At 41.2% G+C, this 26818-nt stretch overlaps 1 protein-coding gene across 1 annotated transcript in view; it reads right to left on the reverse strand.

Annotated features, from left to right (window-relative positions):
• SORCS3 (sortilin related VPS10 domain containing receptor 3) overlaps positions 1–26818 on the reverse strand; it is a gene marked incomplete at its 5' end in the record, with an annotated part of 274223 nt that overhangs the window by 114791 nt on the left and 132614 nt on the right. Inside the window, one exon of the mRNA XM_082764642.1 lies at positions 17061–17219. Within this exon, the coding sequence (XP_082620768.1) occupies positions 17061–17219 (159 nt within the window). The remainder of the gene's footprint in view (positions 1–17060; positions 17220–26818) is intronic.

Consider the following 26818-nt stretch of genomic DNA (forward strand, 5'->3'; position numbering starts at 1 on the left):
TGGGAAGATTTTTCATTTGAATGTGCTTTATTGTGTGATATATGCCTTTAATTAAACTGCAAGCGTATGGGTACATTTGTTGCTATTACAGACCCATCTTTCATGTTTATTGAACATAATACTACAATGGGTAAAGCAGTTGAGGCTCAGACATTAGCCAGAGTGGGACATAAAACTATAATCACATGCTTGGTTCTTCCTCTCCTCCTTCCTTTACAATCCCTGTGGCACTGTCTGTAGGATAACCTCCATATTATGGGGATCAAGGTTTAATGGAAAGGTTGGTTAGACAGGTGTGGAATTTTTTTGTGTGTGTGGGTGGGGGATTGGTTATTTCATTTCCCCAGATTAGTGAAATGGATTTCCCACCACCAAAACCAAATTCATAAGATTTTGCTGAGTTATTTCTTTAAGTGGAAGAAACAACATTTCTGAAAGTTTAGATGTGGGCATTAAAGAAAAGGGGTTCAAATTTGCATTCAGAATGGAATTTTATTGAGATGTAACTGTTGTTCATGTAAAAAAAATCACATGGCTTGAAAGAAAAAAATATTAATCTGGGCTCAATCAGAAAGTGTCATTTTGGCAAAATTAAAGCAATGCATTTTGCTCCAGGTTAAACTGCATGTAATTTAACACACACACCCTGCCACCCAAGTCAGCTTTGGTTTTGCATTCATCAGCTTTTTCACAGGCCAGGGAGCTCACTCAAGACAGCTGTCAAGTTATGCAGCCCACCACCCTGCAGACACTGAGCTGAAATGCACCTGACACTACCCAGCACACATAATGGAAATGAGTTTAAAATAAATACATTAAAAAAACAAAAACACCCCCTTCCCCTAGCTGAGGCCATCGTCCCCTTGGCAGCAATCCCACAGAACAGCAAGCAAAGCTGCTCCCACTCGGGAGCTCCAGTTAATCCTGCTCTGATCCCACCTTTCTCCGAGGCCAGACACCGCTGCAGCCTCCCTGCAAGCACACGCGATAACCAAAGCTGTGAAGCTCGAGGGGTTTGCTCTGCTCAGTGCCATTAGCACGTCAGCCCCGGTACGTGTCTGCAACAGCTGAGCACTCCCTGCTCTCCTTGGAGTGGGTTTCACTCGGGCTGATGCAGAGATGCATACACCGAGAAATGCATCGCAAACACGGGTGCCAGACAACTTGGAGGGAAGTCACAGAGAGATAATAAAGAGGTGACCTGAGGAGATAGATTCTCCGAGTTGAATGTTCTCCAGGGATTGTGAAAAGGAAGCACAGAACTGCTGCCTACCTGTATGATAATGGGATAACACCAAACTAATGGGAAGCTTTGAAGGGATTTATACTGGATGACTCACAGAAAGATGTAAAATGAAGAGGTGAGTACAAAGAACAGGCCGGCACGGGTGAGAAGGCAGAGACAGACACTTCTAATCCTTACAAAACAGAGCTAGATAGAATTCCTGGGATTGCAAATACTAATTTTTATTAATTTCCTTTCCACTTTACTGCTTCTTCTAACAGCAACACAGTCTGCAAAAGGGCCAAAGAGCCCTACTCTCCTCTCTGTCCGTCAGATCCACCAGGCAGGAAGGATGGTGCACCTGGCATCTCACTGCATTCACTCTGGCTGTGCTCCGGCTGGGCCTTGCAGCAGGCATCTCCAGGCTGTCACAGCACACCGGACTACCTTTGGGTCATGGATATGCCCCAGATGCAACCCAGAAAGGTTTCTGGGAAGCTGCAATGGATGAATGGGCACTGCTTCAGAAGTGTACAGGTTCCGCACTGGGAAGAATCCCTGTCTGGACAATTCTGTTCCTCCACACACAGCCTGAATGCTCTACGCTGCCTGGAACCAAGGCCAGGCACTGGAACAAACCATCACAGAGCAAGGCCCACCACAGTCAGTAGGAGTCTTGTGCTCCCCAAAAGTGAACACAGATGTTCCCTGTAGGATAACTATGACTGAAATAACTTCTATAAATTAAAAAGATTATAAAAACAAAGTAGAAAACTTCAGCTTCTGGTAGTATAGAAGGTGCATCAGCTTTATGCCAACAAATACTGTCTCCTACTCAAACATCCTAGCTCTTGTACCATCATCTACAATTCCTTCCTCTAGGCCATCTTCATTACCTCACACTTGTCATATCCACTCCTACAATAAATGAAGAGAACTAAACTTTAATATGAAATGGCCCATAAGCCTTCATTCACTGAATGCCTCAAGTGCCAAAGCAAACTTGCATCTAGGAGCTTGAACATATCACATAATAAAGAAACTCAGTTCCTCTCAACGTCACCCTCCTTCTCCCCAGTCAGCTCTGGTCTCTGCCAGGTATTCTGCTAGCTGGAAGAGATTCTCCAGTGCTGCTCTTACTGTAACACTAAAAATCCTGGGGAGGAATTCAGTTCAGCTCTAGCTAATGATATTTCTCAGTGGCTAGATCCCCTGGCAAGCCATGCATTGCCAGCAGACAGCTACGGAAGGTAAAAGCAGAGCCTGCTTTCAAAAGCACCTCTCTCTAGACACATACAGCCAAGCCTTTCACGTGTAGGAAGGGGTTTCAAATCTGGAAAGCTGCAGGAGAATATCCTTTCCTATACCCTGAACAATGAGTGACTTCATGAGAGACAAGTGACAGCGTCCTCCCTGTGCTCCACGGTGCTTCAGTTCATCCTGATCCAGACACGCAGGGGAGACTGACACCACCACCCGTGCCCCAGCACGAAGGGCAGCATACAGATCTTTACAGGAGGAACCCAAATGAACAGCATCATTGTAAATGCCAGCCACCATCAGGAACAATTTAGCTTGACAGTTGTAGCAGAAACTGTCACGGCACTGAGGCATCACTGCCAGAAAAATCACCAAATGAGAAACTTGCGTGTTTCAGGGATCCCCTAGGGCTATTGGGCATACACCATTTACACTGTCATCTCTGATTCATCTATCATCCAGTTCCTGCAATCAAACAGTGGAAAATTATACCTTTAAAATAAGTGAATCTGCAAAGGCAAATCATGCAACAAAAAAGGATGTTCTTACCTAACCTCTCTCTCCAGCTCTCTCTCTATATTATGCAGTAGCTATATTTAAGCTACTTACTGATTTAATTCAAACTCTAGGTACCTTCAATCCACCTTGCAGAATGGAGGCATGGGGACACAATAAGCAAACCTGATCCAAGCCAACAATAGCCTACAAGTCAATCGATACAAAACAACATTAATTCCTGAAGGAAACCAACGCTCACACTGATGGCACAGTGCAATTCTTAGGATAAAGGAAGACTGCGGAGAAAAATAAAGCAGCCTTCTCCATGCTGTCACCAAAGAAAAACACGAGTCATCTCGATAGGGAACATCAGACTCAATTTTGCAACAGAACCTCTCTCAGGTTTGTCACATCACTGCTGCTGGGGCTGCGTGCATAACACTCGTGGACTTGCACCACGATCTGAGGAAAGCAACTGGCCTGAAGCAAGAGCTGTGTCTGCACGAGGACAAAACTAGAGTCTTGATTTGGCAGCAAAACTTTTGATGACACTATCGTGCTGCTGTTATATGGCAGGAAAGTCCCCTTGGGTACAGTGTATTCTGCTAACATGTTATTTGGACGTGCTGTTATCTCTCGAACACTGCAAGTATAAAATGCTACCAAATTCAGATGGTTTGTGATTACTGAGCCTCTGGCAGAAACGAGCTACCCAAGGTAGGCGACTGTGGGAAGAATCAGGCTTTCTTCCTTTGCTCTAAAGAATCCCCAGGACTTTCTATAATGATTTGAGTTTGTTGTTTTGGTTGTGTTTGTTGTTTTTTTTCCAGTTGTCCCTTTCTCAAAAATATCGTCCCTCATTTCGGTCCCTCAGCTCCTCCTTTTATCATACCTACAGCACTTCCGAAGTACCAAAATATTACTGCATCATGCCCTAACTTTCATTTTACAGCCACCCGTGGTCCTATAAAAATCAATTGAACACAAACCCAAAGAATTTTATTATACTGGAAGAACATTTTGTAACTGCCACACAACTGTTGTGGGGCTTCTGCCGCATGCACACCAGCCCTCCAGTCTTGTCCCAGGCAACCTCCATGGAAAACCAGGTTCAAATACAGACCAAATGCAACTGAAGACAGAAAGTATTTGCCATGATGAATAAAGATCTCTGTCTGTCAGAAGGGTAAATGGACCACAGCAGAACAGCGCTGGAATCAGATTACGAAAATCTTGGCCTTTTTTGCTTGCTTGCTTTTGTTGTTGTGTTTTCTTTAAAGACAGAGTTCTAGCGAGGAGGCATTTGAAAAACACAATTCCCAACCTGTCCTCAGTCACAGAAGCATCAGGAGAAATATGAAAGAACAACTGAAATTACTCAAACACCTTCTCAGTCTTTTTTTTTTTCTGCCAAATTCATGACTTTGAAAAGACTAATTCATTATTTAAGATGCTGGGATTGGTATTCCTGAGGTGTTAGACCAGAAAATCCATGCATTGGCCTCCTTTTTTTACCACTGAGGCAATGTGCATTAAAAGCTGAAACCCACACTACGTTACCACTGAGCTTTAGAAACATCCCTGCCTACTGAGGGTCAAAAGGCTTCAGGCTGTGCCTCCAGCAAGTTTATTCTCTAGAATAACATTGGTTACATGCAGATCCTATCAGAAGGAGAGAAAAAAAAAAACACAGCAGAAGTGAATTTTCATATATCAAGCCTGAGCAATGGAAACAAACAGTCACCTTTGCATAAGCAATAGCTTACACACAGGCGGATGAGCCCACCAGGGACTCTATCTCTCAGCAGGCAGTTTTGGGGGAAAAAATACTGTACACTGGAAAGAGTAAACTACATTTATCTTGTTTTCTCGAGGGAGCAGAATACCATAAAAGTTTTCAGGACAAATCCTCCAGTGATGTAAATCAGCATTTCCCTGATAAAATCGGTGGACCCACTTTCAATTTCAGCTGCTACATATGTGGCTGCACACGTCTTTTGTGAACCAGCTCAGGTGTGCTATTAGATCAGGACATGGTCCATTTACCTGCTGAAACAAGCACTGGAGGCAGGGACGGTTTGGAGTGATTCACAAAGGAGAGAAGAGAAACAGAGAAACCTATTTGCAAAGGGCAATCTGAAACAAAACTAGGGCCACGTACCACCTTCCAGTATTACAGAAATCTGCTTCATACAATAGCTACTACATTATTTGAAACGAAACGTGTGAGCTTTTGAGCATACCGCTATGCTACAACATAAACAAAGTGCCCTCGCTGCCCTGTGGTCCATTTGCAATTACAGCATCTGCCAGCATGAAATTCCCACGCTGAGCTCTTACCCCAGCTGTCTGAAGCCTGGGCAGAAGTGAGGTTGCAAGAAGAGGAACACCTATAACATTTCTGCAGGACCACGAATGGCAGCGGAAAGGAAAACAGAATATGAGTTCAGAGGTCTGGGTAACTTTGCAGCTCTGCCTCTGATTAGCAACTAACCTTGCACAACTCCTTCAACTGCAACTTTCTGTGCCTCAGTTTCCCTCTAGCCTCTCTCACTGCCGTGTCCCCTCTGCCTCTGTATTGGCAACAATAAAGCTGTGACTTCTGAGCCATTTAAATACTCCTGACAGTTGTAGGTAACACGACCAGGACAGGACCACACTAACACCTGTGTAAACCAGATGGTTACGGCCTGAAGAGAGTTACTAAGGACTGCATGGTACAACAGTCCCCATGGCATCCTGAGGTCTACTAAATCCAGTTGTGCTTCACAGTAGAGTGGTGGAGATGAAATGTCAGCTGCCTGCAAACCTTTCCTGGAGTTTCTCTGTTGTTGGCTCTCAGACATGCACCTCTCAGCTGTATAAAAAAAAGCCTTGGAGAAGATACTGGTATGGATAAGATACAGTAAGAGTGTTGTGTTAAATGTGCCCAGCAGGAAAGCACTAAGAAGAAACTACCACCATATCAATAGACCCTCAAATGAAATAGAGACCTCTGTGTGGTCTAAGGCCAGCTTGCAGGATCTGATGGCCAAATCCACTGCAACTGAAAGCACGGGTATGGTAGCAGCTAGAAATAACACAGTGGCAAGGGCTTTGGTCTTCAGCACTGCCAGCTACAGCCAAGGCTCTGCACTGGGCTCAGGACTGCACACCTCCTAAAGGTTCCCATCCCTGCACAGTTCACCTAGCCCTTTTCACAAGTACTAACATGGTTTCCAGGTTATGCAAACATGCCGAGGGTTCGGCTTTTGCTACCAGGAAGCTGAAACACCTTCCTGTTAGAGACAGAAGCAAGAGCAAGGGGCAGCCTGCTATCCCCACTCCTGGCTGCAAGTTCCTGCTCTGGCAAGCAGAAATGCACCCCAACAGACTGCCCCAGCTCTTGGTCGCTGACGATGTAGCAAATAGGCATGTGTGGGTGCAGGAGTGGTAGGCAAGGACAGCACCTTCTGCCCTAAACATCATCCATCCAGCTGGCTGCCTCAAGGGCACTGGTCTATCCCATCCCATCCCATCCCATCCCAGCCACCCATCTCTGATGATAAGGATTAAAGTTACTGTCTCATTAAGTGGCCCGCTGCCATCTTCATGTGCAACACTTCCAAAGAGGGAGGCCTTGCATTGTCAGGGCAATGTGCAAATACTAATTAACGCCCCCATTACCCAGACAGAAAGCACAGTCCCTGTTGGGCGGATTTCCAACAGTTCTCAGCCATCTGAATCACTAACCGTAATGGGAGCTGCTGGGTCCTTGATCCTACTGGGAAGCACGCGACTCTTCACAGTTAACAAAAGATAACAGCTTTTCAACTGCCACCTTGCAGAAAGCACTCATGGTCAGAGGGAATTAGACGGCGTCCCTCTGTATTCAGTTCTACATGCCTACGGTCATACGTTCAGTCGCTGGCAGACACATCTACCCCCAGGCTACGGCTTTAATGTCCTAAACTGTTACAGAAACATGAGATAATAGCAAAATCCAAGACAGTGAAACTACTTAAAATCCCTGCACTAAAAGCCCTTGTGCTCACATTACTCGTATGTCTTTGCAGGCTCTTTGTAATAGTGAAAGCCTGTCTGTAGAACCACTTTACACCCTAATTTGGAAAGGTCCTCACACTTACTGGCCTTAATCCAAAAAAGCACTTACGCAAAATCTTAAAGGTAGGTTCAGGCTAAAGCATTTTGCTGCTGCTCTGAGGTCAGGGTTACCTTTTTTTTCCTACTAAATTCTATATTTTATAGGTAGTGCTATTCAAAGTGAACTTTTGATGACAATTCATGTAAGTATATATTCATTGTCACATGCTCCTTTCTATTACTTCATCTGTAGTATTTTTGGTAAAATTAATCCTGTTGTTCCTTGGCCTGGAAAAGTCAATGACATTTCTAAAATCAAACACCAGGTCGAATCAATTCAGTGATGGAAAATGACACTAGACTGAAGTTTTCCATCGTCAACATCAGCAGACAGTTGAGTGGAGTCAACAGCCGAATTGTGCTTTTTTCTGCAGCCAAAATTAATACCACTTGTAATTCTGCTCAACAGATTACAGCGGAGAACTCATGGTGCCATCAGACCACGAAAAAACTGAGAAGGAGTTTTGAAATGCAATGCAGAAGGCAAAGAAAAATTAAGGAAAAAAAAAATAAAGAAAGAAAGAAAGAAAGAAAAGGTAAAAAGGTAGGTTAGGAAAACCCTCCTGGATTCATCTCACTTTGCTGAAGCAGCCTAGCAGGTAACTCACATCTACACAGAAGAATCCCAACATAGAACAAAGGACTTGCAATCCCACCTTTACTTTGCACCCTCCTCCAGGGCAGCAGATTAATACAGGTCACAGGTGTGATAGCAGGAACAGGGAAACTTAATACTACTTGTTGCTTTGATCACATTGGAAGCATATCCCCATGTAACCCATTTTCCACAAACCCAGACATCAGGGTTGGTTTCACAGCCCTTAATCTCGGGTATCTATATGGCAAATATTTACATCTCAGCTATGTGAGTAACTTCCTTGACAGACAGTTGAACCCTAGTAAGCCCACTTTAGCCCAAGGTACCTCATTCTACAACAGTTACCTACATTTAGTCCCAGAAGTCAATCAACATCATCCAGTAGACCACCAACTACTATCACAGCCTAGTCATCCAGTTCAGGTGTACATTGCTACATTTCAGATCTCTACAGCGAGGTAAAAATAAATCATGTCCTCCGGTGTTCTTATTCTTCTACCTTCTCCATTACCTCATATTTATTTCTATTTTCTATATTTATAACCACCCTTTGCCACACTTAGGCTCCAGATAAAAATCAATGCACAGCCATGATTTAGCATGGCCCAGGAATAAAACACTGGATCTTTGCTCTCTTATACAATAAACCAGGTTTCTTCAGCAGCAGAGTACATTTAAGCATTGAATGTCTCACTCCATTTATCTCTATATTTTCCTCCTCAAAGTAAAACCTGTTCATGAAGTATCTATAACATAAATAAAAAGCAATAGGAAAGTCTGTTCTAGCTAAATCAAGTTTCAGAAGCAGTTACTTTCTTTTTGCCACCACAAATCATCACAAGCCCAAAGTTCACTATTTTGCTAGGACAAAATTCATTGGGCATTTCTGAAGTGGAGCCAATGCTGCATAATTTAATTTCTTGTCTCCTATTAAAACTGCCAGGCTTACCATAATCAGAATGATAAATGCAGAGTCATAAGTCTTCTTTCCAACAGTAATGCCCATCAATACTTCAAACGCAAACAATAGTGACATTTGACTTCATAAAAATTACCTGGTGCACCAACAACACTTAATTAAATCATTTAAAAACTGCTTTTGTTACATTTAATGAATGATATATTATACTGCAATGAAACATGCAGCAATACAAATACTTCACAATGCTAACAATTAAGGCTCACTTCACTTATGGCAATTGACAACACAAGTGCTCCTCACTTCATTCAGTTTGTGCATTCCAAATGAACTGGTTAGCAAAAAGGGTGCTTCTTTGCTAATGAGTTTTGTAATCAAGGCATCTATTTTAATTTCAAATTGGCTAGATTGGGGGAAATTGCTGAACTAAATGACTGGTTCTAATTAGGATTATAAAAATATTCATCATGCAGTAGAATTAGCACAAGGTCTTGATTTCCCTATATTTGCATATAGCTTTAGTTTAAGAGTAGAAAAAAAAAAACTCCTGATAAATTGTCTTCCTTCTAATGAATTGAACAAACACTATATCTGTTTTAGTCGTCCTTTCATTTAAAGGCACTGATACATATTCATGATTTGTAAATGAAGTTAAGTGATTTCGATTCTTCAGTTCATTAACATATTGAAGAAGAAACTTCCATAAATTGCCTTTAAATATTCCCAATCTCAAGGGTTTAGTGCCTAAAAAAAATAAAAAAATAATAAAAAAATAATCCAACTTCACTAACATTTCAGTTTATCTGTTTGATGGAGTTCTGCCTGCCTGGGAGAGCTTCTGGCAGGTGGCTTGTCCAGCAAAGGACACATGATGTGTTTGTGGAACCTGATGTTCTCAGAAGAGCATTCAAAAGGCAGAGAGATGAAAGGCGTATTTGTGGTTAAGTCATGGGAACAGGACTCAATCTGGATTCAGCTTCTGACTTTGTTATAGCCCTTGGTGGTAGTTAGGCAATGAAACACTTTAATGACCTGTGCCTGAATACACTATCAACTCTCTGGGGACAATGCTTTGTCTGTCAGCTTTACGTTTAATTGCAAGCTCTCTGGGGCAGGGATTGCTTTCCTATGAATGTGTAATACAACGGATCAGTCAGGGCGGCAGGGATTTCTAAGAGCAGTTACTGTAACGAGACTTGTGTTAAACATGAAACACGAAGTGTTCCTTTACAGCACAGCAACATACACTATTTCATTCCTCACTATGACAGGCCTGTAGAAGTAATTGCGATTATGGCAGCTTCCTCAATTCTTTCTCCTCTGGGTGAAAAGAAGAATGCTGTAGGTGTGTCTCCCGCTTCATGCCACAGGGGGCTCAAATGCCAATGTGATGGGCACAAAATAAATTGGAGCGCTGAGTATCGCAGTCATAGCACTGGAACCACAGCCGTCGTGCTCTTCAGATGTCAGTGAGCCAAGCTGAGAAATTGGCCCCAGTGTGCTCTCTCACCTCATACAGCTAAATGGTGATTCTACCAAGGGTTCATGTGGGAGCAGAAAGAGCTTTTTTTCCTTGTTAAATATAATGTTCACATCTTGCTAAGAAAAGCTGAATTTTACCCAAGAGGTTCAGTCTTGAGTCAACGCTGATAAGAGGAGAGGTTGTTCACACCCTGACAACTACACTTACATCTAAATTTCAGGACCAGGACTGCTGCTGAGGACCAGGCGACAGTTGTCAGTGTCTGCTGATTTATATCAAAATGCCATGTGGGGCAGTCACCAGCCCACCTTTTCTCATCATCTCCATGCCTCAGTTCCTGAGGAAAGAAAACGTGAAGGAGCTAGAGTTGCATCTGAGTTTGGACATGCTGCATCATGAAACTATTGTCGTAGAAATGTACGGTCCAGCAGCAGGATCTCCAACTTCAAGTGCAATATTCTCACCTGAACACAACCCTGAAGTCCCTACGCACCTAAATTTCTGAGGCACAGAGAAAAATTTAAAAATAAATAAATAAATAAATAAATAAATAAATAAATAATGAAGACCAGGGGTCGGAGCACTTGCTAGAAATAAAGGAGAATACAACTCCCAAGACTCTGTGCTAGTGAAGCTGAGCCGGGCAGGTGGAGGGGGAGTGAAGCTCCAAACCTTGTAGCACAGGCACCCCCTGAGACACAGGGACCAAGCGTCTTTCAGAAGGATTGAGGGCTCTCCATGTCCCAGCTCACTGACCTACTGTGACGGGGAAAGAGGAGATGAATTGCCTTACTCTGTGTGTGTGCATAAATTTTCACTTAATTTCTTTGTATGACTGCACAAAATGGCTTCCCACACAGATTTCCAGGGCAAGATGGATGCCTGCCTGGAAGAAGATGTCTAAATTTCAGGAAGAACATGAATCCAGGTTTGCCTTCCTCTCAGCAAGTCCCACTGGATTTCTTTGGGAGCTCCCTACCCAGCTGGACACTGGAAAAAAACAAAACCAAAACACACACACAGCCTGCTTTAGCTGCCCTGTGCTGTACTGAGAGCCTGGGCTCAAACTCCAGTGGTGAATTTCACCTGGCAGCAGGAAGGCACTGCCTTATGGCTGTAGTTCTGTGTGTCTGGGTGATTAAAACTTTCCCACGTAGTTGCAGTGCTATCTGTGATTCCCTCTGATAAATTCAGCAGTGTTTAACCGAGATAGTCAGGGCTCTGACATGTATCACAGTTAATTTTTTAGATCATAACTCGCTACATCTCCAACACTGAGGACATCTCCCCAGCCAGACCTGATATTGTGTACCAGATGCAATTTGGTGATACAGTCCTGTGTTATCTTGCACATTTTATCACTTCATTCAAAGTGATATTGAGACACCCCTTTCCTTTTGTTCACTTCCTCCTGAAGATTAAGCACTATGGAGAGAGAAGTCATTGCTTGCCAAACTCATTGTTTATGCAGTTCTCCAAAATTCATAGTTATGTAGCTGAGGAATTTAAGATGGTATGGTACTGAACTATTCATTCTCCCACCTCTTCCCAATCACATTTTGGTCTGCAAAAGACAGGGAGAAGTGAATCTCTTTGCATAGATTTCTTCTCTTAACAAACGTGATTTAAATGCTCTAAATCTCTCTCCTAATTCTGTAACATTTTCTCTTTTTTTTCTTTTTTTTTTCTTTTTAATTCTTTTAAATAAATATTCATGCAAGAGGGCTGTGCATGCTGCTGTGAAAGAAGATTCAAAGTCATTCTGAATTAAGTTCCACGAAGCTGGAAACTCCCCTCCATTTCCACCTCCAGACTGATTCATTCCCCAAAAGGGTATGTGAGGTAGAAAAGTTGAGGCTATTGAGAAATAATTGGTTCCTTGAATAAGTGAGACAAATTAGGAAGCACTTGAAATACTAGGATTAGAAATATTAGTGAGACTGCTTTTCATCAGGAGATGATTCAAAAAGACAACCTGGGAGTTCCAAGTTCTTAAAAAGCTCGGTAAAGGAGGGGCTGGATTCGTGACCAAATGGGGCCACTTCAAGATCTACATCCTCAGCCACTCTGAACATTAGCAACGAAAACTATAGCTCATGTCTAGACTGATGGACTCTGAGCTTCCACACCAATCCATAAAGCAGTGTCCAATGCCTTCCAAAAGTTATTAGCAAGCTTTTTTCACGTACCCCCACCCCTTTCCATCACACTTTAATACAAGGATCACTTAAAATGACTACCGACATACTTTTCTGCAAAAACATGAAAATTTGAGCATGAAATCCCATTTTCCCTTTGTACTGACATATAAATATAAGTGCCAATACAGGCACTACTAGCGAGACCAAGCCTGCCTCACAGAAAAACTGGCCATAATGTTTACACAGCGCCCACTTTCTGCCAAGGGCCACAGGCTGCCATTAACAGAACTGACCCATGCACACATCAGGTTGCACTATTTTATCAATAAAGCAGACACACACAAAGCTTTGGGAAGATATCCAAGATGGGTATGGCACTCCATCTCTTAAAGAAGAGGAAACTCATTTTTGGACATAAGATTTTGCCAAGACCTGGCTTGACTTTTAAACTAGGTTCATGTGAGACTGGCGCAGAAGACCAAGTATAGGTTTAAAAAAAAAAAAAAAAAAAAAAAAAAAGATCTGTGTAATGAATAAGATAAGGGAGTAGGATTATTTGCAAGAACATTACAGAAGAAAAGGTAAAAAGATCAATAAGTCAATCTGCAGAGCATCTGCTGTGCCTGAACATCAAGGCTGAGAGTAAAATAGAGCACCAGCAGGAGAAGTTGCAAGCATAAACTTATGATCAAAATCACACATAATAGTGGCATAACAGTGACTTGCTGGGAAAATTCACAACTAGGATATTAGCGCAGACAGGCATCACTTGCTCAGGAAAGGGAAGAAAAGACTTATAAATCACAGATACATACACACATTCTGAGGTTCCAGGGCATTCTCCTAAGCAAGTTAAAAAGACTGTAGGAAGTAACTGTTTGGTGGGTTAAAAAACAAACAAACAACAACGTGATAGCACATCCTAGAAACCGCTATGGCTTGGCCATGGTCAAGCTGCAGGGGACATGTATTGATTGTGGCTCCACAAGGGTCTCAAAGTTCTCTATTATTCCAGTTATTCACAGTGAATACACCTAAACTGGCAGAAAACATCGATTTGGAAGGGACAAGTAAGTCTACTAGAAGACTGAATTAAAGATGTAAGGTTTTTGTGCGTGTGTGTGGTGGTTGTTTTTTTTTAATTAACTAGAAAAATAGCCTAATATTGTTGACCAATGTATAAAAGTTCACTAGAAAAAGGAAGGTCTGCTTAGAACATAAAACTGATTAAAAAAAGAGGTTTGAATTACTGCAGTGGAACTGTAGGTGAGAATACATCAAGAAATTTTTTTAGCAGAAAGGTCCAAAATATTGAGTAATTTTATTTCACACAAAAGCATTAATATTGTTTTCTATTTTTATACACAAAACAATTTTAAAACCTTCTGATCTAGGCAGAAACCTGTAGATTTTTAGTAGGGTGCTAGCTGTTGATTTTTCATTATATTGTATGTAACAACATACTAGGGGAAACGCATTTTCAGATTCATTCTATTGAATTTCCAAGTTGACCATTGCTTGCTTACAACACCGTATTATTTTAAACTGAAATAAAAATAACATAAATATTAATCTGAAACCTATTTTTAATCTGCAAAGTGAAATGAAATTTACAAGTTTGTTTACACATTCATGAGAGGACAGATTCGATCTTCCCTTAATAGTTCCTACTGTTGGGAGTCAAACTGTATGCATTTGTTTTCCAATGTATTTGCATGTTTAAATCTGTCTCCAAAATAAATGCTACAAACAGACCTTAAAGGTCACACACACTTTTAAAGCTTAGAGAGGTGGAAGACTCTGGTCTCCTGCTATCCAGCTGTCCACTGACTTTCACCAGCACCTTCGTGGTCACACCATCTGTAGTTGAGTATTAGCAGCAGGTTCCAGGCTAATGATAAACTTTATATGTTACTGACCTTGCATGCACTTAAATTAAAAGGTACCTGCACTGTTCTCAGGAACAGCTTGCCCCTGGAATAAGAGATGTGTTTCAGAGCAGGTGAACCCCCACAACCTGGATACACAAAGTAAGAAAGCAAGCTCTTTTTGACCCAGCACCACCTAGTCTGTGCCAGACAACTTCATGCTGCCTCACAGGAAAATGGGCACAAAAACAAATGATAGAGAAAGATAAGAACCAGGCTGCAATGGGGGAATGAGCCCCTGACAACAGCATGGCCTCTTTGGGTAGCCTTCTCACATCTGCAGAGCACTACTGCAACCTCTCTGGCCACATATTTTAGGATCTCCCCATATCTTTCTTCTGCTCTGAAGCAGAGAGATGAAGTGAATGTTGCCACTGGCAAGACCCCATTATCATATGTAGGAGAAAGGGCATGGCATAGCAGTGTGGGAAGGTGTGAGATCCAGATTTGGCTTCTAAAGATCAAGAGAGCAGCACAGCCACAATCATTTTATGGAGATGCACAACACCTTGACAAAGCTACTTAAAGATCTAGAATTTTTAGCCTAAAAGTCACTGTCATCTTGTCATTGGTCTAACCCCCATCTAACAGAAGATCATGGCTGACCTCCAGTTCCCACTCACCTGTGGCAGTGCTCTTGTTTCCAGACAGACTGAAATGTTTTACAATGGCCTCTTTAGGTGAGTCTCCACATAGAAACCACTACCACAATCTCTAGAAATGCCTTTTCACTCTAACTGCACTGCCCATATCCCAGTACCAACTGTAACTGCATTAAGACTGTATGATCCGAGTTAGGGTGATGATTCCTTTACAGTTTCTTCTAAGCCAAGATGCAGGCTTGTACCTGGGTTATGTTGAGCAAACACTTCAATTGAGAAAAGCACTGCCTCCTTGGTTGTTCTCAAGAATCAGCATCCAGCCAGCACTTAACATCATCTTTCTGAACTCTAAGGAAAAGCATCGTGAGTGGGTCTTGAATACAAAGGCAGACAAAAATGTAAAGTCTGCAGTTCCCATAGCTTTATTTCCATTTGACCAACAAGCAGCAGACCACCTTTGCCTCCTCTGTGCTCTTACACTGTAGATAAATATGTTCATTTCCTGGGATAAAAGGCAAGTATCCTCAGGGAGTTTCTAATTTGCATTTCATTTTCCTTGGCTCTCTTCTGAGACGATGAGAACAGCAGAGGTGGGCTACACTCTCCAGATATCATTAGTTTGGAGGAGCAGGAGCAAAAATACTCCTGAGCCATTAACGCAGTGCTGGACCAGGGGAGCATGATTAACACCTCACATACTAGTGGATGTGCATGCTTTGTATTTGATTTCTCTTTCCACTGGCTAACATGCCATAAAAAGGCCACAAAGCACTGGAAATAGAACAATAGCTCTTCAGCTCATGAGCGGATACTTCACATTCACTACAGCTGGACCTCTTTGCAAACACAAGCTCAGCATGTCATATCTGGCTTCTCACCTCCATGTGTACCTCGCCAGATGTCTGTTTCTTTCAGGGCTGTCTTTGTACAAACACAAGTATCATTTTTATTTTTTTTAATCTCCTGTTTAAAAGTGGCATCAAACAATTCCATGACATCAAACAAATAGATTGGTCTTTCTAGCTTCCTTCAAAATCCCTGTTACAATGAACATCTGAGTGCACAAAACTATTTGACATTTGACTAACTCCTTCTTGCAGTAAGTATTTGATACTATGAAAGGAGTTTATTTACAATAGCTTTGTGCTTGCAAATGTCACTCAAGCATCATCCGTAGCACTGCAGCAAACCACCTGGTGCCTGCCATAGCATTCTATTTACAAGGGGATGGAAAGGTTACATTGGGAAGTACAGAAGTAGTAGATTATTCAATTGTACTCTCAATAACTACTTGCGTAAAGATTTGTAGTAGCCCTTCATAGGAAATGCTGTAAAATACCAGAGGCATTAAATTTTTGGAGTATTGTCCTACTGCAGGGATGTGAGACTGCCTATTTTAAAAAACCTCCCAAATAACTGTAGGAATTGAAAGTCCAACCAGAACACACACACACTTGACAGATTAATGCAAAAAACTTAAAGTGTCTCTTCAGCACATTTTTTACTTTGTACTGTCTACAGATGACAGAAACGGAAGAGAGGAACGAGAAAAGCTTGACAAGCCTTCTAGAATTTGTAACTTGATAATCCAGTCTATGTCTTAGCTTTGTGCTGAAGTGGGGGCCACTGTTCCAGAGGTGGAGTGTACACTCTATAGCCTGATTTACAAGTCATGCTGTACCTGCATTGCTCAGTGTCTTTCAAGACAGGAGTGCTACATAAGAGCAGACTTGTTAAGGACAAAGCAGCAGACTTAAGAGTTGGCTCACTAACAAAAGCACTGCAAAGTGACTTAAGGAGTGGCACAGCAGAATCCTTCATCTGTTGCTGATCACTGATTTCCAGATTAACCAACTTCAGTTGGCAAGCAGAACGAGCATCCCTTCATGCACAACAGCCAGCTGTTATGAACTGACTCAGTCTCAGAGTGCTCAGTGACAGCTCAGCTGTCACTAAGACCTACAAATCAGATTTTTCAGAGCAGCTCCACGTCATGTCAAATGTCAGGTTCTTTTCTTTTTTTGTACCGTTACCACTACTGACATTTCCATACCCATCACAATCACTGTCCACAGCTGACAAGTCCACTCCCTCCAGTCAGCTTGCTCTGTCACCAGATGGGTTTTGAACACACTTAAAATTGCAAGGTGAGAGTAGCAAAGCATGCCATAATTTCTTCACCATCTCTGAGAGCATGTGGTTCTAGACGCTATCCCTTTAAACACCTGGCTCAAGAACCATAGATATAGAACCAATTGCTCACCTTTTGATCCAGACTGTAGGCCAGGATCCACTCCTCCTGCTTGGGGTGGAAGAGCAGACTCTGGATATAGAAGTTCAGACGGTACTTCTGGTACGTAGCCCCTTCATCAGAGCTGATGAGAATGCTGCTCTCAATCTCTGGATCACTAAGAAGCATGATCTAAATAGGAAAATAGAGAAAATACAGTGTTAATGGAAAAGTAAAATTGAACTTCATTTAAAAGTGAGATCACAGAGCGCTGGTTCCTGCTGGACATATTCAGAACATTGTTCAACAGTATTAATGACGCATAAGATTTCCCAAATAGTTTGTAGTTTTAGCATTTGGTTTTTGTTCTGTTTACTGATTCATTTGGTGATTCTGTACTTCGATTTCATTTTTGTCCAAATAAATTCAGAAAGCCCAATAATAAAGAAAAATGTTATGTTGACATTCAAGACAATTTTGGTTGGACAGAGCAACTTCAGAGTGCCGCATCAGGCTTTTCCTGGTGTTTTCCAGTCTATCACCTCCCTCCACAAATGTGGAAACCTCTCTCCAAAAGCACATGACAGGGCACTCCGGAGATTTCAAGCTCCTTATCTGGCAGATTGCAGAGCTATGAATGAGAGCATCAGGTCACTGGAAACAGAATGCCTACCTGGGTCAGCTGCTGGCACCTGAAATTAGTCCACGTGTGTATGTGCAAACACTGATACATGATCTCATACATTATGCTCCCAATCTATACAGTAGGAGATAGTCATTCACTCAACCAACATATAATTTTCCCCATGCAAAGGAAAGTGTTTGACCTCAATTTGTACAGGGAGGAAAATGCTTTTGTGCCTCTGATTTTAATTAGAAAATTATTAGCAATATTTTAGAATGGGTTGGTTCCACTTTATCAGGTGCCATGCTCTGTGTAAATGTTATCAAGAAAAATGTTGTGGAAACATTAACACCATCTTATTAACATCTGGAGAAAACGACATCACATTAAAGCAAATGCCAACACCATAAAATAAAGGCAAACAGTGGGAAATAAATTAGAGCTGTGCTAAACACAGCAGGTTATTGATACACTAGCTGAAACAAATATAGAAACTGCCTTTCAACAGCAGAACACATCCAGAAGCTGCCTTTTTTAGCTGTGAAATGAGCAGCTAACTGCAATTCAAGGCAGTTTTGTCCCATTTGCATGTCCAAGTAAACTTTTCTTATCCAGCTTCGCAGAGCTCCAACCTCCAGATTATGATAGGGAGAAATATTAATTTTGACAGCAGCTATTTAATTACAGAAAATCAGTTAAAAGGAATGGTAAAACCCTTGGTATATTAGACCCCGATCAAGCAAAAAAAGAAAAAAGGCACATTTTTAATCTTAAGTACTGCATTAACAAGGGAAAGTGAATATAATGCAAATTGTTTCTGATCCTTTCCATTAAGGAATTAAAAAGGCCTTTAAAATTAGAGCTGAATGTTGTTCCTAAGGTGAAGCCACCTCTATGAATCCAGCCTGAGCTCATAGCTCCTTCAACGCCTCTCAGACTCCTTACCAGCTCGTTTACCTTACTCACAGTGCAACCCCGACCTGTTCCCACAATAAATAAATAAATAATAAAATAAAATAAAATAAACACCAAAAAATAAAGCCTGAAAAGTGCACTGCACTGTGCTCTGCTGCACAGCATCAGCAATGGGAACCATCCCCCCAGGAGACCAACTGCATGGGAATAAGTCTTAAGAACAGGTCCTCAAGGCAGCCACCTGGAAGGAAGTTTGATACTTTTCTTCTACCTACACTAAGCAAAATATTATTTTATTTTGCTCCAGAGAAGAAAGATCTCTCCAATATTTTAAGATATTTTTCTGTCACTGGTGACTTAGACTTCAACAGCATTTTGTCCCCCCAAGTACACCCATGTTCATCTGAACCACGTTGCCCATGCCAGACAGAACGGTAACATTAGGAAAAATTGTTTGCATCTGTAGAATGGAAGAAGGATGCAAGACTGCCAAGTACAGAAGCTATTCCGGAGAGATCTTACATTTAAGGAGGGGATAGTTTCAAATAAGATTTTCCACCTATTGTCAGAAAAGGTTACGAAATTATTAATGCTGTATGTTAAAAGGTCACTATTTGCTTTCCCTATGCTCCTTAACTGAGGGCAGAACTCTGCAGAGCTGACAGAGTACAGACACAAAGCATCCACACAGGATCTGCAACATGTATGTGGACAGTTCAAAAAAATGGCTCAGAGGAGATAGAAAAGGTGATGTTTCCACCAGATGGTTCACAAAGCCAGGCAAATAGTTCTCCCGGAAGCATAACAGTGGTTGCAAGATTAAATAATAGAACCACTAAGACAGGAAAATTAACAGCCAACCTTATTGAAAGATTAAAGGGGAAGATAAAATAGATTAACCACAGCCAGATCTTGTTGTAAGTGCAACCACATCAGTCACCCACCACTCCTCACCTGGTGCTGATGTCAACCCTGAAAAAGACTCCTCCAATGTTTTCAAATGGAGAAAAATCCCACACCCAACATCTCTGTTAGCATTCTTTTTTTCCAGGCAAGGCTGATCCAATACAAAGAAAGGAAGAACAGGAGGCTCAAAGTGTGAAAAAAAAAAAAAAAAAAGAAAAAAAAAAAAGCCACTGGTCATGCAGCTAGGATAGGTCCCAACTTCTGTTGTGTTTGGAGAAAGTATTGGCAAGCAGGAAGAGCGGGCTTTACTTTATTATTGCTTGTCTTTTTTCTGCTGAAAGCTAGGGGGGGATGGGACAACTTTTGGAAGGGGAAATAACAGGACATTTGTCAAAGGCCTGAAACTGTCACTTCTCATTATGGGACCAGGGCGAAGGATCCACCCCAGAAGAGATTTAGATTAATCGCTTTTCGTTAAGAGCCAATAAACAAACTCCAGTCAGAACGAGCGCTGCTGCCAGCACCCTGCATTGCCATTTATAATTGCCATAAGGAACAGCAAAGGAGCACCAGAGAGTTGTCAAATGTAATTTATAGTTTTTTAAGATCTAATCATTTTCTATAATATTAAATTAAATGGCAGCCTTTATTAGAAAGGAAATTACATTTCACCTTGCAACACTGTAGAATATATGCACACACAAAAAGTATTTTAATATATTAGTAATCCTATACGTATATAAAGTATTATTTTCAGATGCTGTCTTCTCTAGTTTAAGCAGACAGGAGATGGGGAGGCAGGACTGATTACTTTGAAGGGGAAGTCCTTGAAAACATATTTGAGATGAGATGGTTTATACTACACAGGAATTCCTCTAGAGCCTTTAGTCTGGCCTCCAAAATTCAGTAAGGAATGAATGACAAGAACTAGACAAAACAAAACAAAAATCAGACTGAACGTCAGGTAGCTCCTTAGGACATGAACACAGAGGAAGAGAGCTGCCTGTGGTGTATCTCCGTTTAAAGCAGGAGCTTTGGGGACAATGATGACACGTACAGAGTTGTTCTGAATGGACTCCAGTTCAAAGGAATACCAGAAACTAGTGAAGGAAGTTCATAAAAGGGATATTCTTCAGAGAGTTTACCTTGCAAGAACATAAACTACAATGAAATTTTCAACACATGATCAGGAAAAACATCCAGCTCTGAATCCTCCAAGGGGATTTATTCCACGAAATAAGCACAGGTTGCAGGCTGAAAGAACAAGGAAGGGAGGTGTCATACCTATACCTGCCACAGCATATTTGGTGCAGAAATAGAGAAGTAGCGAAGAGCCACTGGTATTTGCTAGAGAGCATGTAGGACCCTTAAAGGAGCTGTGAATGAATGCCAAAGCAGAGATGAAGGAAAGTGACATCACATCACAAATCCATTCAATGGGAATGACCACTAAAAGGGCTGAGATAATAAAACTAAGGCAGGATTTGTAACTAAGAATATGAGTTCCTGCTATCCTGATTAAAATCCCAGCTGTGACACTGAGTTAATACCTTCCTCAGCACTGGTTTCACCTAGGGTATATCCGTGTGGTTGAATTAATATGGTGCCACCTTCCTCTTCCTCTGCCACAGACTAGCTAGGCACAAGATGACTTTGACCTGGAATACTGAACCACACCAGCAAGGAGCTAGCATACGTCTCACAGGCACAATGATACGATGAGCACAGACTACTGGCTTGGAGCTATTAGTAGCCTGAGTTCGTATCTGCCTGGATCTACCATCACCACGCTGAAGACTGCCCTACAGCTCGGCACTCAGTTCTTCTCCCAACTCCTTTCACTGCTCTCTGCCTTCACTCTAAAGGCCTGCTTGGCACATCACCTCTATCCTCCTCCTTCAGCACACAGGAACAGCCACCCCCAAACCCTTTATCACGTTACCTGTATATAAAGCATCAGATTCAAAAGCTTCATCACCACTCTTCCTCCCTGGTTCTGTGTTGTCCCAACACAACAGAGATCCATTTTGTATACAGCTGAAGCATTTAATAAGCTACCTCTGGACAAAAACTTAAACAACATGCCACATAAAAGGCATTTTTATTAATATTACTTCTCATTAAATCCTTTTATTTTTGCAAACCAACATAAATTTTGATTTTAAATTACCAGTGTGCATCTCTTTAAATCAGCATGGAGAAGTTTTATAGGTACAATATCTGCAGCAATAGTATCACTGAGCTACATCAGCAGGAAGCCTCCCAGTAAGTGAATAAAGAAGACAGGTTCGAAATAAATGACTTTTGTTCCCAGAAATAAGTAGATAGCATTAAACCATTATGTACTGCCTTCTGATTTTCCTCTTCTCTTTTTAATGTGCTTTTAATACGTGGGCCTTTTCAGAGTTTCTAGTCACATTTTCATTTCCCTATAGAATGTGCTATTCGAAAACGAAATAAACAAAACAGCCTTACAAAAAAGATAAAACAGTCCACCTACAAGCCACCCAACCCTCCACAGCTACAAAAGGATCCCAGGTCCTTAGCGGTATGTTAGCAATTTGCTTTGGATCACTGCATTGTTCTCTTCTGCAACTGAGAAAGTAGTTCTGCCACAAACACCACTGCAAAAGCAGAAACTCCAGGTTTCCTCTTCACACCTTCATTGTGATTTCTCTATTGAAAGTGCTCAGCTTACACTTTTTTTTCTTCTGATTTCCCATTTTGATTTAAAACATTTAAATGATTGTATGATCCCATGGGACCTCCAGAGTTAAATCTACTCCCAGAAGTTCCATATTGGTTTTGAGTTTAAAAAGCCAGAAAGTTCCAACGCTTTAAGCTAAAATGCCAGTTCAAATGGAGAACTTTTCTTTTGTTTGGACTTATTAAGCCATTTCCTTTTGTTAAAACTGAAAAAAAAAAAAAAAAAAAAAAAAAAAAAAAAAAAAAAAAATTATATTTAAAGGCTTAGAGATATAAAAATCATTTTCTTTCTTCAAAACATCAATTCATCACACGTGTTCAATGTGAACAGTTTGGAAATTTCTTATGGGAAAACTAACTTTACTACTGAGGCATTTTAGATTAAAGGTTGACTGTCTGAAAATTCTCACTAAAAACTTGTTGGTTGCTCATTCTTTTCCCATTCTTCTTCTCCTACCTAATTACTCCAATTTACTTGTCCTGCATGCTACATTATGCTCACAGAGGTATATATCCAACTTCAACAATTTTAGACCGTAGCTACAAAGCATACCTGATAACTTTCTGTGCTAACACTACAGAGGACAGACATAACTCACAGCAAACAATCTCATCCTTTTTTCTTTCCCCACCACTTGTCAGTTCAACTAAAAAAAAACCTTTGCTTAACCAAATCAGCCCAAATCCTTCTGAGACAAAAATGTACTGGTGTCTGTCACAAATACTTGTCTACTTACTAGAAAATATATCGCCCATAAAAATCAGCATTTAGCTTTTTTTTTTTTTTTTTTTAAAAAAAAAAATCATTCCACAATTGTGGACGAAGATGTCATTGATAAAAAAAAAAAAATGCTCTAGAGAGAAGCCCTATTTACACAAATAAGGAGAGAAGAAATCTTCCTTCAAGCTCTAGCACAATGTTTGGAGGATGGCATGCACATGGATGAGAAGGTCCTCAGCTCTCATACCCACCTCATTCCTTAGCCATCAACAGCTCTGATGAGAGGGACACCTGTTCTCTCAAAAGCCAGACAAGACAGCTATGAGAAGGGCAACAGCATCCACATATTGCCTTTGAGTCTAAGAAGATTAGAGTCTTTGCAATCCCTCGTGCTATACAGTGGTCTAGATTCAGATTTTGAATTCCTGCTCACTTTACGTGGCTCAAAAACTTCCTTAAAGTTAAGGACAACCTATGGGCATCAGTCAAGCAGTAAAGATGCACTGAGCTTTCATGAGAGATGAATTGCCTGGACCTAACCTGTTTCAACTTCTTGTATCTTCACTTCTTATTGCCTGAAATTTAACATTAATAACAGATTTAATTAATGAATATAGCACCAGATTACCATCTCTCAGAACCATAACGCTGTAATCTTAAAGGATGAAGTGCACTGCTCTCACTTTATAAGGGTTTATGAAGCATGTGTTATAAAAGTACCTCAACCATAAGGCTTTTACACCTTGGCACTCACTTCAATACAATCCCATAAAATCCAAGCAATCTTTAAGTGTTAAAGGTGACTTTCACTACTGTATTTATTATTGGATAATGAAAAATGAGTCAGACACACATAGAAAACTGAGAAATGAAAGAGAGTTTCCTGAAAGTTTTACATTGGGTCTGCCTTATATGAACCGTGACCAAAGAACCAAATGGCCCTCTCAAGACCTTTCAGGCACCTCATGCTAACCCCTCTCCAGAACTTCCTTCCCATCAGGACTTGTGACTGATTTTTTACTCTGTAGAATTTCATTGCTCATCGCTGAACTTTCCAGATGTCAACAGCTGTTTCTGGGTGAATCTAACTCCTAAGAAGACTATTTTCCTTGGGCTCCTCCTACTGTGCTGGAGACAACAGTTGTGGACTACAGTAAGTTGATTTCAGAAGACAGCACAAATCTGACACAGAGATGGAGGCCCCATCTCCTGGTTCCCCATCTTTCCAACATTGAGATAGAAAGATGAAAGCATATCTTGCTGTTCAACTACATGCATGGCCTACACTTTCTTTGTAGGACATTTTGCCATTTGTAGAATGTGTGTTAAAGACAAGCATCATCACAAAGTAGAGGGTAAAAAGCTACAAAAGCAATCGCTATTTCTTTTTACCCTAATACAGATCTTTCTGCAATACTGGAGCACAAAAGAAGATGCCACTTGGGTGCTTTTTTTATGACTATCCTCTTCTGAAATGTAATCTGTAATTTTTCTGCTGTACCTTTGTTATACACTCATTTAGACAAGCCACTTTCAAAACTGAGAGTTAGCAAGTTTCTTAAGTTGCATCACAAAAATATTCTGCCTAGGTATCAAGAGCGTTTTTGTCAATGAGGAACAATGCAAGCAGAAAGCTGTTATTCAAGCAGTACACCAGATGAAGCACACAAACCCCAGGTTCACTGTTACACTGAACAGCCCCTCAGCAGAACCCAGATACTGTCAGAAATAAAACTAAGAATAACTACAGCCAACTTAACATATGCATGCATTGACTGGATAGAACTTGGGACCAGTAGTTCAAAGGACTGTAAGTCTGGCCTATGAGGGTGAATAATGTATGTGCATGAGATGCTAGTATGACACTCATACACCACGTATGAAATTAGAGTATATAGTTCTAGCTAATGCTACGTACTGTTGGCTCAGTCAAGAAAGAGTAAACATTTCAAATGACAGCGTCTCAGCAACTCTTTCATTTCCTTCTCTCAAAGATTAAAAAGGATGAAGATGCCAGAAAGACTTTGAGAGTCTGAGAGCAGTTTTGTGGTAAAATAGTAATTATCATCCTCCTATCTGAAGATCCACAGGAGTGATATCATCCCGGCACTTACATGATTAACTCTGAGGAAAGAGATTAGCAAAAGCACATCAAATAAGGACCAGCACCACGTTGCTTTCTCTAAGGAGATGCACATCAGCTTAGCAGCTTGTTTACAGTGAGTAACCCTGGTTAATCTTTCTGACCTCTGTTGTTTTTCCTATCTAATTATATCCAGTTTACAATTACAATTAATTCAGATTGGTACAAAATTAAACAGTCTCTTGGCATTGCAGCCATACCTGCCTATAATTGCCATACCAAAACAAAACACTTCTACAGAATACCAAGCTCACATACCCCATCCCCTATGGAGAGAAAACTTCATTTAATTACCACCTCCAGCAGCTGTGCAGGAGCACAGATGCACCTTGCAGTGTGCCCTGAGGATCAGGAGCAAATCTAGGCTAAATTGGATACAGAGCAAGAGCCCCTGAAGGAAAACCACTCTGCCATCCTCTTTGGCAGGTGTGGAAATGAAAACATATCATGACTCTAAGGCTTGGGCAAAATCAGAGCTGGGAAAAGAACTCAGATGCTCTAAGGCTGCTGTCCTAACCTACCCATAATACCAATCCTAGGCTAGATCCTATCTGCATGCATAGGAGCAGGATAAGCCATCATACTAGACCCAACAAAGCAGAACATCTCATCTTTGTTTTACTGCTAAGCAGGTCAGAACAACATGTCTCTCCATTTTCTCTTGTCTTTTTGGCACTGGACACGTGTACTTTTCACTTTTAATTACCAGGCACAGCAAGCATTTGCTTGTTAAATTTCAGGTGCCAGTGGGGATGGAAGCTATCCAAAAAGCATGTGTTTGACCTGGCAAAGAGTAACTGATTGGCAACAGTCATGTGCTTGGTTATAAAACCTTTTCATTGTCACAGCAAGGCAGTTTACCCAAAGTTAGTTCATCTCATTATACTCTTGTTACAGCTGCACATCCTCAGGGTCCCCACAGCTCATCAGAGCAAAGTCCTCTGACACAATAACCCTACGTTTCTGTTCCTACTCTGGTACTGCTTGCTGTTCGTAGAGAGCCCCAATCAGATTGCCCAAGGCATTTCCATGTTGCAGTATTTTCATGCATAACACCCCGCTGTGAACTGCCAGTTATAAGCCTCACCACCTATAGCTGGTTTTGTGTAGATCCAGTTTGACTACGGCTTCCACAACTGGGCCTGGACAAGAAGGAGATGAAACCCTAGCTGATGACTCAAGGCAACAACCAGTGCTTCCATGAGAAAAACAGACAGTAAATCAGGGGACAGATGTAAAGTTTCTGATCTATGTATGCTTTGTTCTTGAGTCTGGTTTTCTTCGCAGCATAGCTGTACAAGATACCTTTTCACTGTTCTTCGTTCTACGTAGGAAAGCCCTAACTTTTGTAACATCCATCACAGGGCTTTGTGGTCACCAGCTTGTTATACTGGTACAGAACAGCTCTGATCCCAAACTGTGTGCAGAGAAAAAGGAAAGGCGATATTCACTGTTATAATTATATGTTATTTGAGTAAATGCGTGGTTGTGCTATTCTTCGTAGAACTACAAAGTAATTTTCACCATTATGGTAACTTACCATGTAAGCAGAAATAGTTACATAAAATAATGTTATCAGTAAGGATAGGCTGTGTGCACCAGAACTGCTGGAACTGAGAATACCATTTATATAAAAACACTTCTCTGATTATAGGTCTCACCTGGGAGAACACTTTACGTGTGGGAATAAGTTTACTCACAGTAGTTGCCCCATTATAGAAAACAAAGAGATGTGCATGGATAGCTCCTCATGAGGGTAAACTTTTGTAGCCTGT

Source organism: Aythya marila (assembly GCF_965140915.1).
Source record: "Aythya marila genome assembly, chromosome: 7".
NCBI lineage: Eukaryota > Metazoa > Chordata > Aves > Anseriformes > Anatidae > Aythya > Aythya marila.